The 16377-nt window shown below is 43.4% G+C and overlaps 1 protein-coding gene across 2 annotated transcripts in view; it reads left to right on the forward strand.

Moving 5' to 3' along the window:
- The window catches only part of ITIH5 (inter-alpha-trypsin inhibitor heavy chain family member 5), a 56028-nt gene that overhangs the window by 32259 nt on the left and 7392 nt on the right, over positions 1 to 16377 (forward strand). Inside the window, exons 8-15 of one of the 2 annotated variants that reach the window (XM_026867360.1) lie at positions 1677 to 1848; positions 4305 to 4614; positions 7263 to 7816; positions 8177 to 8227; positions 9268 to 9384; positions 11883 to 12260; positions 13553 to 15434; positions 15476 to 16266. In XM_026867360.1, coding sequence (XP_026723161.1) covers positions 1677 to 1848; positions 4305 to 4614; positions 7263 to 7816; positions 8177 to 8227; positions 9268 to 9384; positions 11883 to 12260; positions 13553 to 13851 — 1881 coding nt within the window. In that variant the 3' untranslated portion in view covers positions 13852 to 15434; positions 15476 to 16266. Of the gene's footprint in view, positions 1 to 1676; positions 1849 to 4304; positions 4615 to 7262; positions 7817 to 8176; positions 8228 to 9267; positions 9385 to 11882; positions 12261 to 13552; positions 15435 to 15475; positions 16267 to 16377 lie in introns of those variants that run through there. The other variant, XM_026867361.1, reaches the window with a different exon arrangement.

The raw sequence follows: 16377 nt of genomic DNA on the forward strand, positions 1-16377 counted from the left end.
CACACTCACACAGGATTGAAGATTTTCCATTTTCACCTTCTGCTTACTTTGATCCCATTTTTTAAGGAACAAATGCATGGGCCTCTCGTTATTATGGAATAAATCCGAGTCCTTTTCTCCACTGTGTGATTGCTGCTTTGCCCTTCTGTGCATGCATGAGTGATGGTTTGGCCTACTGGATCACGATCTAGGAACTCCCAAGTTTTGGAAAGCTATTTGAGGCTGTGACATCATTACTAAAGTAGTCTGTGCCCCAGTTTTCTGTAAAATGGGACTGTGAATGTTTGAGGTGTGCTCTTGAAGGGTGATGTCATGTATTATCTGATGCATTTTTACAATACAAAGGCTACTGTAAAAGAGATGAGAGAACATAAAACCTCTTCTTTTTCAGATAAGTGCTATTTAGCTCATCTTGGCAAGTTCTCTATGGACTGTTAGACTGGGGAGATAGCCTTCGTTTTTGGGGCAGGCATTAATCTTGAAGGTTTATTTGGTGCATGTTGTGGTGTGAACCTAATGGGGTTCTCACCTTCTCTTTTAAAAAGCCTTTTCCACCAGCATTTGGTTTAGTATTCTTAGCTATGAAACATTCATAAAATGCATGGTGGTAAGACGTGGAGCAATGTTCCAGCTAAACAAATGGAGGGATAAATCCTGAGATCCCTACGGAGAAAAACGGTTATTACAGAGAACAGAAACATGCAGGGAGGGACTCCAGACGTGGCTCCAAAATGTTTGAAGCTATGGGAAATGTTCCCCTTAACTTCAGATGGACTGGAAGCCAAGTCACCAGCTGGTAGGATTAGAGATTCCACTGCAGTGGGTAATTTGTTTGCAGTTGCATCATTGCATCATCAGCTTTGATGCAGAGTCTGGAGGGATATTGATGACACAGTCTGATCAGTCCTTTAGCTCCTTTACAAACTGTCTTTACATAGCAACATCTTGACACCAGCATTCCTAGAAACATGTGGTTTCCAGCACTGCTGATACTACTTTTTGTATTTTTTCTGGTCAAGCTCTTCACATATTTCCCTGATAGGCATGACAGAAATCTTTAAATGCTGATGAATCCACCATATTATTTCCTGCATAGCTTTTCTCAGAATTTGAAAGGCTTAATGGTGGCCAAGAAGGGGCAGAGCTGAGAAGCTGTTGATTCCTCTACTTACAGCTACATACTCATATTCATCCTGAGTGTTCCTCATCCAAATACAGGGTATGTTTGCAGGGACAGAGGCTGCTTCTGGGCATCTTCTCTCAGCTGGTCTTACTAAGCTGAAGTTTGTCACTTACAGCAAGTCTAGAGGGCTTTAGAAGAACTCTATGAGGTTTTTGGTATTATTCAACGTTATTCAGTATCCCTTAGTTCAGAGCATGGTTCTTCCAGTCAATGGAAGATTTTATCCTAATTGTTATGCATGATTTTTAAGCTTAGTTAGGTCTAGACATGTGTCTCACAGCTTTGCAAGATCTTTGGGGCAAGAGTTGTTCTTTCATCTTATATTTGCATAGCACCTGGCACCACAGAGATCAGGCCTTGAGACAGGGAAGGATATCCCAAGCCAAACTGGTGGTGTAGAAATATCTGTAAGATCAGTAAACTTCTTAAGAATTAAATTCTTGCCCACTAAAGCAATGACAGTTGTGCCTAATTGTCTCTCTTCTCTTTCTAGACCAAAGAAGCTCTCTTCACAATTCTTCAGGACCTAAGGCCTGAAGACCACTTCAATATCATTGGTTTTTCCAACCGAATAAAGGTCTGGCAGCAGGATCGGCTGGTGCCAGTTACTCCAAATAATATAAGAGATGCCAAAAAGTACATTCATAACATGTCACCTACTGGAGGTATGATTGAGAGATGAATGGGATTAATTAACTACACCAGAATGGAGTGTGGTGAACGTGGTCCTGTAGCATGTAGCAATAAAAAGATTGGAGCAAAGGGAGCCCTTCCCCACCTCCCCTCAGGATTATGTGACATAAGGATATGGGCCCTTTACTCAGTGTACATGATGGGGAGGTGTCCCCAGATCCAATTGTGTTACCTGATATACTTAAAGCCAAGTTGGGCCCGCTCTCCCATTTATCTCATAAGACCCTCAGAGTGGGGAAGTTCCCAAGGTTATTTCTTGAGGACAAAGGAATAAATACCATGTCCTGGTGAAGGACACACAGAGCCAGTACTTGTGGAGTTTCTGAAAGCCTCTGTAAGAGCAGGCACATGGTTTTGTCTGGTCTGGAAACTCCATGGGTGGACTACCCAGTATGGGCTGTAGGATTGCCCTCTTCAAGAGCTGGTTCCACACCTAGTACTGTTGTCTTGTCTCTACCAAGGAGCAGACAGAAGGACATTTAAGAATTTATTGTCCTTTTGGCTTGTGCCTTGTTGCCAGAGTGAAGAGGGAAGAGGAAGAGACCCCAGAACAGCGGCAGAGTGCTGGCATGATTTTGAATTTCAAACAGTGGTCTCATGAGGCTATGGACACTAGTATAAAAAAAACAGAGTGAGGTTTGTAATCAAACATAGTTTGGCAGCTGTGTCCTTCCTAGCTGAGCACTCCCCAGGTAAGCAGAGAGCTGCAAAATGACCTATGCAATTTTTTTCCCACGCAAGCAGTCACAGCTGGTTGAAGGTCAGACAGGGCCTTCCCATGGCTGCCCCTGAGCAGTGACCACTCCTAGCAAAGGAAACTCTCTGGTGGAAAAACACAGCAAACAGGATGGTTTGCCATACTGTTTGTCTTGTGAGAGGAAGAGTTTAGGAAGTGGTCAAGGGACCTGCCCAGTTAAACAATTACCAACAGTGGGACTAAACTCAGAGTACAAAACTTTTTACTCTTGAAGTGCCAAAAGAGCTGTGCAGGAACCAGCTGAGTTTGCCCATGAACCTGCCAGAGAACAAAAGTAAAAGGAAATGATTAACTCCGGTTCAACAGGAAGGTGCAGTGATTCTCCACCATAGGCCTGCAGTACTTTACTTTTGTCTAACTGCATTTTCCCTGTAAAGGTGCTGTTGCTTGAGTATCTTCCAGTGAACATGAATGCACTCAGGCTCACAGATGACACTCATGAAGAACATGCTGTGTTTACACCTTTATGTCATACACACTGAAGAAATGGGAACAAAACATTGCTGCTAAATATTTGTGCATGTGGCAAAAGGCACTTCTCAGTGCACGGTAGCTTCTGTGATATGGCTGGGTTTGAAATTACACTAACTGCCGCATGGGATGGTTTTCTTCTGTTTCGGGGGAGGGGGGGGGGAAATTCTGAAATTTTGGATCTGGATGGAGACTGAGAGAGGATATTTAGGTGCAGGGATTTGTTTCAAAACCATTTGGCAAAAAACAGTCTGGACTTTGAGGATTTTACCGAAGTTTTTGCCCTTTTCCTGTTCCTAGTCTTGCTGCAGTCGCTGGAGCCGTGCACCCCCTATCTAGATACATGGTCAGACCTGCTAGCACATCCTTGCTGATAACCTCCCCAGATATCCTGCTGGACCCCTGGGAGGAGTCTGTTATGTATGACGCTTAACCACTTTCACCTTCATTTTGCTGAGAGCTGTTCCTAATCTACACATACTACTGCCACAAATGTTCCACAACCAATCCGTCTTTGCTTTGACTAGCAGAAAAAATACATGGAACAAGGAGATAGCTGTACTCATTTTACTGCTTCCTTTTTTTTTTTTTTTTTCTTAACAAGCAGTAGATTTGAATCTTTTCATGGCTATTCTTCTAAAGTACATCTATTCCTTAATTTATTTCCTGTTTTGTCCCTTTCTCCCCACTTCAGGCAGCTCCATTCTTCACTAGCCAGTTGTTTTGTGAAAACAGACTCCTCAGCTAACAAAGCTATTTCTCTTCTCTTTAAACTCTGTTAGCCCCTGGGGTTTGAAGAACAAACCCAACCACTTGTTTTCCCATTTGAAGGCTTTTTTCCTCTCTTCAAATCTTGTGCCCTTCAGACAAAATGAGCAGAACTTGTTTTCCCAGTTCAGATACCATCTGGGAGAGTCCCTAATTAAGTTTAACTGTTATTGTATGTATGGGCAGGACATGCTATGTGCTGTGACTCTGCTTACCGGGGCTGACTGTTGTACATTAATAAAGGACATGGCAATTGCACATAATAAACTGTAATTCATAATTCATGAGACTATATATAAACATCTATCCCAAACTGGTGTTGAGTAACAGAACTGAACAGAGATGCTGTCATCATACTAAAGGTAGCTTAGGGAAATTATTTGTACCCCTCTGGGAAGGAGGAATGTGCTAATCATTTTGGTACCTTCCCAGGGACTAATATTAACGGTGCTCTCCAGACTGGTGCAAAGCTGCTAAATGATTACATTGCTCAGAATGACATCGATGCCAGGAGCGTGTCTCTAATCATCTTCCTCACGGATGGGAGGCCCACTGTTGGGGAAACACAGTCATCCAAAATCCTCAGCAACGTCAAGGATACCATCCGTGATAAATTTTGCCTCTTCACCATCGGCATTGGCAACGATGTGGACCACAAGCTGCTGGAGAGGATGGCATTGGAGAACTGCGGCATGACGAGGCATTTCCAGGAGGATGAGGATGCAGCCAGCCACCTCAAAGGGTTTGTTCTGCTTTTTCTGTGCTTGTATCTGCATTGGGTCCACTGGGCAAGACTTTTGGGAAGGAAAATCCTCTAAGGGGACATCGCAAGAGATTGGAGTTTTTCTGAGGCTCAACTCTGGTTGAGAGAGGCAGAGTATGCTTGGAAACTGAAGATGCCTACCCAGAAATTGTCTCCTTCCTAGCAGACATTCTGAGCTGTACTGGAGCTTCCCAGCTCCTCAAAGCAAAGCATTTATTTCCCTAATTCGGATCATTGTTTTAGGCATGTAAACCTGGAGAGATGGGAGGCATGAGTGGAGGGAGGGAGGAAAGGAGGCATCACTTGCTTCAAACTGACAATGTAAACAGCATGGAGGGGCTCAGGAATGGAGATCCCAGTTTGGAGCAGAAAACTATTTATTTTTTGAAAAAGATAACCTTATGCCCAAATTCCAAAATACTCGATTTTGAAAATCACACAAGGGTCATTCCTGGGATGATCCTGTAGTTGCTTTGTTCCCTCATTCTTTGTAACCCAAATTCCTAACAAGTTTCCTGTAACCCTCATCATTCAGTAGAACCAGAGATTATGCTCCTCTTCTGTGATGAGGGAGCTGTAGTGCAAGGGGAGACCCTAGTGAAGAATAGCAAAAAGATATCTGAACCACAACTCTGTCTAAAATGTCAGGCAGTGTGTCAGGACTTCCAGGCAAAAGTGTTTGGCTTTCACTCCCAAAATGTTAATGTTTTGAACTTCAGAAACTAAAAAGAGAGAGTCATTGAGCAGAGACCTCTCCCTAGCTTATGTCTAATTTATCTGGAGCAATGAGACTGTGCATCTTCCACGAGGGCTTTTCTTTCTGTGGTGGTCATGCATGGACAAGAGCGTCTTCCTTTTAAACCAGAATTTGTAGGTGCATGCGCCACTCTGCCCATGTCGTTTGCTTCTCAGAACATGCATTTTGGATAGCAAGTGGCATTCCCTGGCAAATGAAGGATGTGCTGATTGGTTGGGCCTCAGGAACCCAGCACTGCAAGTACTTGTTCAGACACCTCTATCTGATAAACAGCTGATTGTTTGTCAAGCTGATGGCAAACCCATTTGGCATCTGATGCCAAATTTATACAGAAGGGCACAATCACTTGCAGGAAGCCAATTCAAATCACTGTTGGAGGGAAAATCTACATGGGTGCCAATGTAATTTGTGATTTTTGTGGTCAGTGGGTTGTATTTTTACACAGCTACTTCCTTGCATTATACTACAAGACCAGTTGTATCCCTCACTCCACTATTTGTTATACCCCAGGAGTTATTTCACAGGAAGTTCTCACGTTTAATTCACTCATGTTTTAAAATGCATCGAGGCCTCTTCATCAGACACTGAGTACTCAGAGAGACTTTAAAATGAAGGCAACCAATTCAGGCTTTGGGTTTTCTTGGAGAAAGAATAAAACAGAAAGTGTGACTTTAGCTTCCAGACAATCTGTTTAAGCAGATGTGAAAAATAAAGGCAGCCTGAACTAAAAAAGGGTTGAGGCCAGTTCTTTGTTTATTTACCAAATTAGATTCAAATGACTTGCCGAGTAGAGTTTGGCATTTAAATGGGAAATATGGCATTCTTGGAGCAGCTTAGAAAGATCCATCAAAGCACATCGCTGCAGGGAAAACACAGTACTGTAAATTTAGGCCTTGAACCGTTGTAAAGGCTTTCGGACTTGTCCAGTGCAAAATATTTTCAGAAGTATGGTAGGTCATGTTATTAAAGCCTTATAGGATTAAACTCTCTGGTTCCACAGAAGTCATTACTTGCTCCAGCAGAAAGTCAGCAGTAAGGTAGCAGTGAGTTCTCTTTTGCCAGTCCTCCTGTATTTAGTAGTCAGGATTCCTCCTTGATTTTCTTTCTCCTCTGCCCCTCAGAAAATCACATTCCTGCCTGTCCAACAGTGATCATCCCAAACTGTATTATCTAGGGCTCTTCCAGTGGTACAGAAGCTTTGGTTCAGATACTCTCCATCTTTGTGGGGCCTAGAATCCTGGTCTTACATTTTCTGGCTCTGGAATACCATGCATCATACAACTAAAAAACTGTGGGTAACAGCATCTCTTCAAAGTACATTTTGAAATAACTAGGGTGCTTTCTGTGACCCTGACAAGCCAAGAATTTACTTTTGAGGGACAGGCCCTCTTAAGCAAACTTACATGGTCACAAATATCTCCTTGCAGAGCTCTTGAACACTAATGGAAGGTAGGTGACTGCCACACCATGCAGGGATGCTTCTGAACATACTCTGTTCAGACTCTGTTCAGTTGCCTAAGAAACACTGAAAACTAAAATGAGGCAGAAAATAATTATGGTTGAAAGGGACCTCTGGAGGTCAGGTAATCCAGCCTTCTGCTCAGAGAAGAGCTAACTTCAAATTAAGGAGAGGTTTCTAAGGGCCTTGTCCACTCAAGTTTTGAAAATCTCTAAGGGTAGAGACTCCCCCATCTCTCTGGGCCAAGTTATAGTCAATGCAGTAGTTAAATTTGGGGCCTTGTAGCTCCTACTCCTCCTGAATGTCTTAGGAGCCCTATTAGATAGTCTGACTGTATCCTTGGCCATGTATCAGTGTGTGCATACATTTTCATGAACAGTACTAATGGTGGAAAATGTGCCTTTGTTTAAGGTTCTATGATGAAATAGGAACACCCCTTCTCTCTGACATCCGTGTTGATTACCCTGAAGACAACGTGGAGCAAGTCACCCAGAATTTCTTCCCTAACTACTTCAATGGCTCTGAAATTATAATAGCTGGCAAACTCATTAACCACACCTCAGATAGTCTCCACGTGGAGGTGACTGCTAGCAACTCCAAGAAGTACATCCTCCTCAAAACAGATGTGGCTATTGACCTGCCAAGCAGGAATGACATCAGAGGCATCCCTGGCCTGGAAGATGGCAAAGGTGATAAAAATTACATTGAGAGGGCATGGAGTTACCTCACCATCAAGGAACTACTTAACTCCCGGTTGAAGAGTGATGACAGTCAGGAAAAAGACTATTTGATGGAGAAAGCCAAGTCAATGGCCCTGACTTACAATTTTGTCACTCCCTTCACCGTTCTGAAGATGAGAGAGGCTGGGCTCCATTCAGAACCACCTCAAGAGGAGTTCATCAGCCCTTCCACTGATGGCATCGGTGAGAAGTTGCAGAGCTTGCAGGGACACAAGGCACCACCAGGTATGAGGGAAAAATAACCATGTCCTGGTAAGAAAACTTTCTGCATAGGTAATGTCTCTTGGCTGACTTTGGCAACAGGGATGATCTAGCCAATGAACCGATGGGTGGTAAACAGAAGACTTTCATATTGATTTTGCTAATTGTGGGCTGGGTGACCTTGAGCAAACCTTTTAGGCACTTTACCCCCATGAGCAACTTACTGTTCTGTAGAAACTATTGAAGAAAAATTGGTATTCTAAATGAAGGTTAAAGTAGCTGCAGGAATATGTCCCATAATCTCGTTGAATAATATTTTGAGTACATTATTATACTATGGCTATTTCTGCTGCTCAATAAGTAACTGTCCTTTCCCATTTCTAGGTCTACACAGACAGCATGATAAACAAAAAATTAAAATCTCCAGAACTTCAGGTCAGTGCCTGTTTTCATGCCTTTAATAATCCAAAATAGTAGTGGTCGATTTATGGAAACCTCAGTTGCATGCCACTGTGGTATAACCATCCTGACAGATCAGCCAAAATCGTATTTACTAGACCTGGAGTATAAAGAGAAAAGTGAAACAAAAAACAAAATACAGAGAGGATCAGTAATGAGACATGTAAGTAAACATAGCAAGGCAGATGATCTACAACTCTCGATCTGTATGTTTGAGACTTCTGTAGCATGTTTGTACTAGAACTAGTCAAAAACCATTTTATAAAGTAATGTTGCTGAAATTTAAAAAGTGTTGGTAAAGGAAAAAAAGAAAATTCTATAGTGTTTTGCTATTTCCCTGTGGATTCTGTACCCCTACTTAACATCCTTTTCATACATTATACACTGAAGAATAAGCCCAGATCAAGAATTTAGACTTGAATTTCACTGAGTAAGGTCAAATTTACCTTAAGAAGTAGAGGTTTGGCTTGTCTTATTATTAACAATAAGTATCTGGTAGTTGATGATGGGTCAGAAATTGCTGAAAAATTAAGGTTGTGGGATTGTTTAAAATCTGCTGTTGACTGCTCCAATCTGATGCAGAGGACCAGGAAGATTGTGTGAGGTGTGCCCATGCAGCAGTCCTTGGTTAGAGAATACATTGAGTGCTGCGAGGGACGTAGCCTCCCAACAGAATATGGAGTATAAAATACTTGCCTGACAATTCCCATAAATCTCTGAAATTATATTCCAGGAAGAACATATCCTGATTTTCATCTGGACTTCTTTAGATTTTGCGTTTTCATTGTAAACCCAACTCTTCTGTGAGAAAACCAAACCAAAATAAAATAATCTTTGTGAAAAACAAAGCAAAACGTGGCATTTCCTGGCAAACTCTGTCCAGCCCTCTAAAAAAAACAAACTGGGAGGTCTTAAGAAAACAAGGACAAACACACTTTGTAAAGCAGTTTTGTTTCGTTCTTGGACACTGGAGTTTTGTGTTAGTCACACTTGTCTCTTTTTCCATGTTTTCTCAGCGGATGGAGACCCTCACTTTGTCATTGATTTTCCCTCCAGCAAGTTCTCTGTCTGCTTCAATATTGATGGAGAACCAGGCGACATTCTCCGACTGGTCTCTGATCATAAGGAATCTGGTGAGCACCAAAGCAGTTGCTTGTGGAGGAAAGTTGAAGGGCAAGGCCAGGTCTCTAGCAAAAAGACTAAGTACCAAGGTGCTTCATAGGCAAGAAAGTGGCAGGAATTTAGAAGAAGTTGTTTTTCTGGTCAGGCAATGAAAAACTGGTGCCCACCAGTTTTCTGGCTCTAATCCCCTGGATCAGAAGGGGAGGTAAACTGCTCACTTGCACTTACTGACATCCAACTTGAGCGTAGTTTATGGGTAAATTCACAGAAAGCCTAAGCACAGAGGAGGTGGGGCCACTATTACACACACAGTTTATCTACATAAGTGTTTGTCAACAGAATAGACCTAACCATAGAGAGAACTGGCCTTTACATGTATCCAAACTTTCCCTAGCTCAGGTCTTCATTGACTGGAATCAAGGGAGCAGCAATTATGTGTAAACAGCCGAGACTCACCTGAGTGCATGAGGACCACATTGCACCCCTTCAGTCCAGCTAGACTGGAGAGCTCAGTTCCTGATCATTTGATCCAGTATGGGCTGGGGGTTGACCAGTGCTGCAACATCCACAGCTGAGTGAACAGCTATGGGCATTTTACGTGCTGCATGTAGTTTTTGCATAAACCATGCAGCTGCCTTTGTGCTGAGAGATTACACAGGGGCTTCAGCTTCCTGGTACCAACAGTGCCTTTCTTTGACAGTGCAACTTCACCAGCCCTCTAGTTACAAAGTCACAACCTGCAAATGAAAGATTTGGACTCACCAAAATCGCTCTGTTATTGGAGCTTCACTCTTTACTTTTACAGTAGCCTGCACTTCAGGACAGAGTGAACTATCCAAACAGGTTAATCAAGCACTGAGGCTGTTTTAGTGAAGAGACTACCAAACTGGTTTACTGGGTCATGACAGCCTTGAGGAAACCCACACAATTCAGGATCTGCTTTGTCCAAAACCAGTCTGATCCTCAGGGGCCCAAACTGTGGTCTGATCCGATCTGGAATTCTAAGCAGGGCAGCTAATAAGCAGATTATGTCCTGAGCAGGAAAGTGGTGGGAGGAAGGGGTGTCAAAACCAGAGACAATGCACAGACTTGTTTTACAAAGAAGATAACCCCACAGTAAAGTTACAAGAATTCTGTTCTGTGTGGCAGTGGTCTAGCCTCCATATTTATGTGTTCATGCCTGCCTTAATGAATAAGATCCAGCTCCTGGCAATGTTTCCTGTGAACTGATTTTACAGACTGTGTTTGTGCTACCTTTTGAATGATTCTGTGTCTCAAATGCAAAATGAGCTTGAGAAAAACACTCTGTAGCACTACCAAGTTGAGTCTATAAAGACAGAAAGGAGAAATCTCCCAAGGACGATGGCATATGGAGATATTTCATCTCACTGTTGGTGGCTTGGGTCTAGCTTGGGTTAGCAACAAGTCTCCTCCTTTATTGTTACTGTCCAGTAGCTGTTCAGAGGCCTGCAAGAAGTGAGACAATGTCTTGTGGACAGCAAGTCACAAAAATAATTTTAATGATTGGGAATCTTATGTGGACATTTAGGCTTTATTTGACTCAGTGGGAGCTGTACCTTAGACTACTCAAAAGTGATTCTTTTGGGGAAAAACTGAGGGAAGTGGGAAAGGCAGCACTGGTGGAGCTGGGAATAGCCCAAGGGAAGTGCAAGGTTCAGGGTTGTCTTCTGCAGAGACACAGAGAGAACCTGAATTTCTAACACTGCCGTCTGAGGAGGTTCAGCACTTCACCGCAGACTGCTGCAGGTCAGGCTATTCCTTCTACAGGTCCCACTCAGTCTTTAGTGGTCAGCCAAGGAAATAACCCTTACTCTGTGGCTTCCCAGGCTAATTCTCTTCTTAGGAGTCAGGTAGAGAGGGACATCAAACCACAACTTTCTACGACCCTGAGATTATCTGAGACAGCAGCACTCAGATACACCCAGGTCCTCTTCCTTAAAGTTCAGTCCCTATGCTAATTGGTGATATGAGGAAAAGCAGGCCTGCCAGCAGCTTTTCTTAGTCCTCCAAGATCTGATATGTTTGCCCAGGTTTGACTTAAACATCAACAAATGGATGGGCTAGGTAAATCACACCACAGTTGATCAGGCTATAGCAGTCAAGAAGAGAAATATTTGTCATATGTGGCTCAAAATCCCCAAACATCATTGTCTCGGTCATAGGTAGGTCAAGGTTAGATGGAGCTTAGGAAGTGGCTGTGCTGAGGAGTAGCTGATCCTATCCTATAGCACTGTGTACACAATGTCAGGACTAATGGGGCTGGGGGCACATGTCTCCAAGGAAAGCCAATATTTCTGAGCTTGGGTAAATTCAGAGGTTCTGTATAAGGTAATAATTTTGTAACAGACTGGTTATACTGTTTTGAATACTGGTAGGTGAAATAATCGAGCAGGTGAATCTGCATGTCCTCAGTTGCAAGGCTTGTATCTATGAGACAATAGACCTATTCTTGGTTCTAGCTTTCATTTATTGATTATTTTCCTGCAAGGTGTAACTGTGAATGGGCAATTAATTGGAGCTCCTGCACCACCCAACGGCCACAAGAAGCATCGAACTTACTTCAGCACGATCACGATCCTCAGCAATAAACCAGAGAGATCTTATCTGGAGATCACACCCAAAAGAATCATTCTGGATGATGGGGAAAGACTTCTTCTGTCCTGTGATAGGAATGCTGTTGTGCGAAGCAGCAGCCTCGAGGTGTCCATCTCTGCCAATTCCAACATCACTGTGACAATACGAGACACGATCAGCTTTGTCATCCTCATCCACCGTTACAAGAAGCCGGCCCCGTATCAGAGGAATCACCTGGGGTTCTACATCTCCAACAGTAAAGGCCTCTCTTCTGACTCCCATGGGCTGCTGGGTAGGTAACAGGTTCTCAGGTTCAGAGCTGTAAAACAGACAAAAATGATCCTTCCAAACAGTTTTAAAGGATAGAGACAGGAGGTAATGAACAAGGCAGGTGGGGATTAAGTTTACATCCACTCAATCAACTTCTCTATTGCTAGTATCCCCAATGTCTCTTCCATCTTTTCTCTGTATGAGCCATCTCCCACTATCCTAGCTATGTGGCTGTGCCTGTTTTTCACGTTTCTACTCCTTTTATGAAACAGTTGTCATTAGAACACACACTTTATGCTCCCAACACAGAGACAGAAACCAAGTATTGCACAAGAACCCTGAATAAGACACCAAGAAAAGATTCTCTAACGGTAGTTCTGTTTCAGAATAGCCCAGCTGCTACTGTGCTCTCAGGGACATAGCAAAGTAGAGTTTGAATCTCTCTAGTCAGAGGAGACAGTCAACTGAGGTCTTACACATTCTGAAAGAGAGCTCCAGTCACAGAGCTAGCACACTGCCAGAGATCACTGGCTTAGCCTTCAAGTGCTGCACTTGCACATGTCCACAGGGTCTGTTTTTGCAGGACTGAAATGTTTACACCCAAAGCCTGATGGAGATCAAGAAACATTGCTACTTTTTGTGGCCCCTTTCTTTCAAACGTGAAGTGAGGAAAGAGCCATCCCCACATTTTGAGAGCTACTAGGCTTTAGGTAGGCTCAGAGAATATCTAGATGGTTTGGTTCTTTCAGCCAATGAGAAGTAGTGATGTTTATGGACATGTACAGGTGCAGAGCTCTTAAGACTGAAGCCACAGTTTTTTGTGACATTCAGGCATCCCCAGGTTAAGCAGGACATGATCCCTCAGGAGTGGGGTTTTGGATTCAGGCCAAACAGAGAAAAATCCACTCTTAGATTTGTCCAAAAAGAACTTGTCCCCAAGAAGGCAAGGAAGAGAACTTGGACCTTCAGGCCTAGATCTTTCTGCTCACTGATGGGGACTGTATGGGTTACTGTCCTCTAGTAATTGTGGCCCACAGAAGGGAACTCACTGCTAGCAGCTCAAAAAACTCTTTAGCTCAGCCAAGATCTTGATGAGTGGAAAAAAAAGTAGGGTTTTATTCTAATCTCTGTGTTTGTGAGATTTAGAAAAGAATTGCAGGACCTAGATTCATCCTGCTATTGCAGAGAACCACTTTACAACCCCATATGTTAAGAATCCTCGAAACATGGCCTAATAAAAAAAAAAAAATAAAACCAACTTGTAAACAAGCACAGAACAGCCAGTCATGAACTCTATTTTATCTTGCCTTGCAGGTCAGTTCTTGAACCATGAAGTTAAACTTCTTCAGGACTCACTAAACACAACTCATCAGCAGGTTGGTCAGAACCAAACTGAAGCATTAAAGCCAAACCCTACAAATACCCTGAAAGTGAAGGGACGGCTCGTTCCTGTGGTGTGGAAGCAGAGGAGGATCTACAATGGCCAGCAGGAAGTTGACTGCTGGTTTGCCAAAAACAATGCGGACAAACTGATCGACGGGAGCTATAAAGACTATTTGGCTTCTCATCCGTTTGACACAGGAACCAGCTTTGGGACGATCAGCAGCCTTTAAGGCCCATCATAGCAGTGCATTACAACAGCATGTGTGACAGCGGTTCCCTTCTGAAGCCTCTAGAGCTAGGCAATTTATGACTTTTTCTCTACTTTTTGGTGCCAAAGAAACCAAGGCCCCTTTTCCTTGGATATCAGTTGTCTCTCTTTCATGCTAGATGAACATTATTCATCAAATTCCTGAAGACAAGGGGGGGGTGTGTGTTGAAGAAATGGTTAAAGGCATGATCGGTGCTCTCCCAGTGGGAAGGGAGGGAGAAATGGGCCAGCACTCACATTGAACAGGGCAGAGAGCTGCTGGCCTTGAAATAAACCCATGCAGGGATCTGTGCAATACCCCCAGGGGCTAGACGAGTGCAGCCAGTGAGAGGCACAGAATGTGCAACACAGTGCTTAGCTAGAGAGACAACCGTGGGTGATACACTTCTTTGTCACTGGGAGCACCTGCTCCAACCATGGTCCCTGGGGAAAGAAGAGAGAGAGAGAGGAGAGGTGGGTGGATATTCATCTGCAGTGACCCACTAGCATCAGAGATAAAAATCAAAACCTTAAATCAACAGCCCACAGGAGGGTGTTGCTTTCCTGGTTATTGGGATAAGGTCTGAATTTGCCACTAAGCATAATGTTCCCTGAACCACTATGGACTCTTAAAACAGTGGTTAAAACCTTCATGTGGTTTATTGCTGTCTCGGTGCATGGGCTGTGTGCTTAAAATGCACCTCCAGGCTTCAGCAGCAACAGGAGTGGTGCAGGCTTCCATTTCATGGAGCATCTCAATTAAATAACATCACAGGTTTAGTGATTACTAGAGTCTTGACTCCGTCAGAGAGAAACAAAGTTTCACTGTGAGCTTCCAACAGACCTGCCACCTCCTTGAGCAGAGTATACTTCTGTTTAGCAGAGACTTAAATTCTCTAAAGGATGATGAACCAGCACCTGTGACAGCTTATCACCCTATAAAGCAGCCTTTTGAATTTAGACTAGACGTTTCTAACTGCTTTTCTCATCAGGAAGGAAGTCTTTATTTACTCCAAATTGTCAAAAAAATTTCATCCCAGTTTCCCCTGGCTCCTTCTCCTTCTTTACACTGCAGGAATTTGTATGCAGCAGGAATTTGGCAGCAGGAGGTTACAGAAGGGTCTGCCAACCACCCCCACTGCAGGTGGTGCTGCTCTGCAATGAAGCCTCCAAAGCCGAAGTGCAAGGCTGTGGTCTATTTTAAAGTGAGGCATCACTGAATAACACTATAGATCAGCCACGGGGGAGTTTGCTTCATAGAGAACTTGGCCAAAGAGGACTTTGACAACCACATTTACATGGCAAGGCCAAATTGAGCTCATGTATACTCTGCCTTTCCAGAACTGTAAGGAAGGAGGGTAGGTGTGGAAGCATCTCCAGGAGCTAAATGAGATCCATGTGTTCAGAGAGTTGCCAGAGACATACAGAAATAATATGCAGTCAAGATTGAACTTTAACAATTAAATCATGTTGCTGTAGGAGCTCCAGCTGCTGGGGGTGGGGTGGTGATTTTCCAGTTGCTTGATCATCTAGTTTAGTACTTCTAGCACTGTGGCAGCAGAGCAGGTATACAGCATGGTTACTTACTCACACCATGTGCAGAGCAGGTATACAGCATGGTTACTTACTCACACCATGTGCTGTGGGGACAAGGAAACTGCCAAAAGCAACCAGCTAGATTTAACTGCACTCTAGAAGATCCTTACAGAGGGCTCAGTTAGTGCAGAACTCATGCTTCAGAACAAAACTTCAAGAAAAAAATACTGCTTTGGGACCAGCTATCTTGAAAAAAAGCTCTCTTGCAAGGGAGAACCGATGTCAAGACCTTCTGCACAGTCCTGACCATGCATTAACCAAAGTGGTTAACGCTCTGCAGCGTGCTCGTGGGCCAGAAAGGAGATGAGAAGGAGCGTCTGTGAAGTTTTCACCACCCAAGAAGACAGTGGGAAGATCACCCAGCCCATTTCCAAATAACCTCCCATTTCACTAGCGCAGGATGAACAGGATAGTGGCAGTGAACTTCCAGACAGTCCAGGGTTTGGCAGGTGTCTTCTTCATACTATCCTTACTGAAAAGAGATTTCTTTGAAATCTTCACTCTCCTCCCACATTTTGCTGTTCAAGTGTATTGCTAAGGGGAGCAATTGGCTTTGGCTCTCCTCTCGTCTCATCTCTCCTGTATATAGATATGTATATACACACATATATATTGCTAATGCTTCAGGTGCATCATTACTCCTCTTCCTCCTCCTCTAGCCAAGGAAACATATTTCTTTCAGGGCCTGGAAAGAACAATGATCAAGTCCAACTTTGCAGCCCTATGAAGCACCTGGAGCAATATACTCAAGTTCTTGTTAAGGTTCCCGTTATCCATTTCACAATAAATATTTTACAGTGAACACTGCAGTGAAGCTTTCATTTGGCAAAGATGAAATGAGCTTTGAAGCTAAGGTTATGTATGTTTTATGCTGCTGGACAAGCTCCTGTTACCAGATGGCTGAAAGAACCAC

This window comes from Athene cunicularia, unplaced genomic scaffold, assembly GCF_003259725.1.
Source record: "Athene cunicularia isolate RWA unplaced genomic scaffold, athCun1 SCF_3, whole genome shotgun sequence".
Lineage (NCBI taxonomy): Eukaryota > Metazoa > Chordata > Aves > Strigiformes > Strigidae > Athene > Athene cunicularia.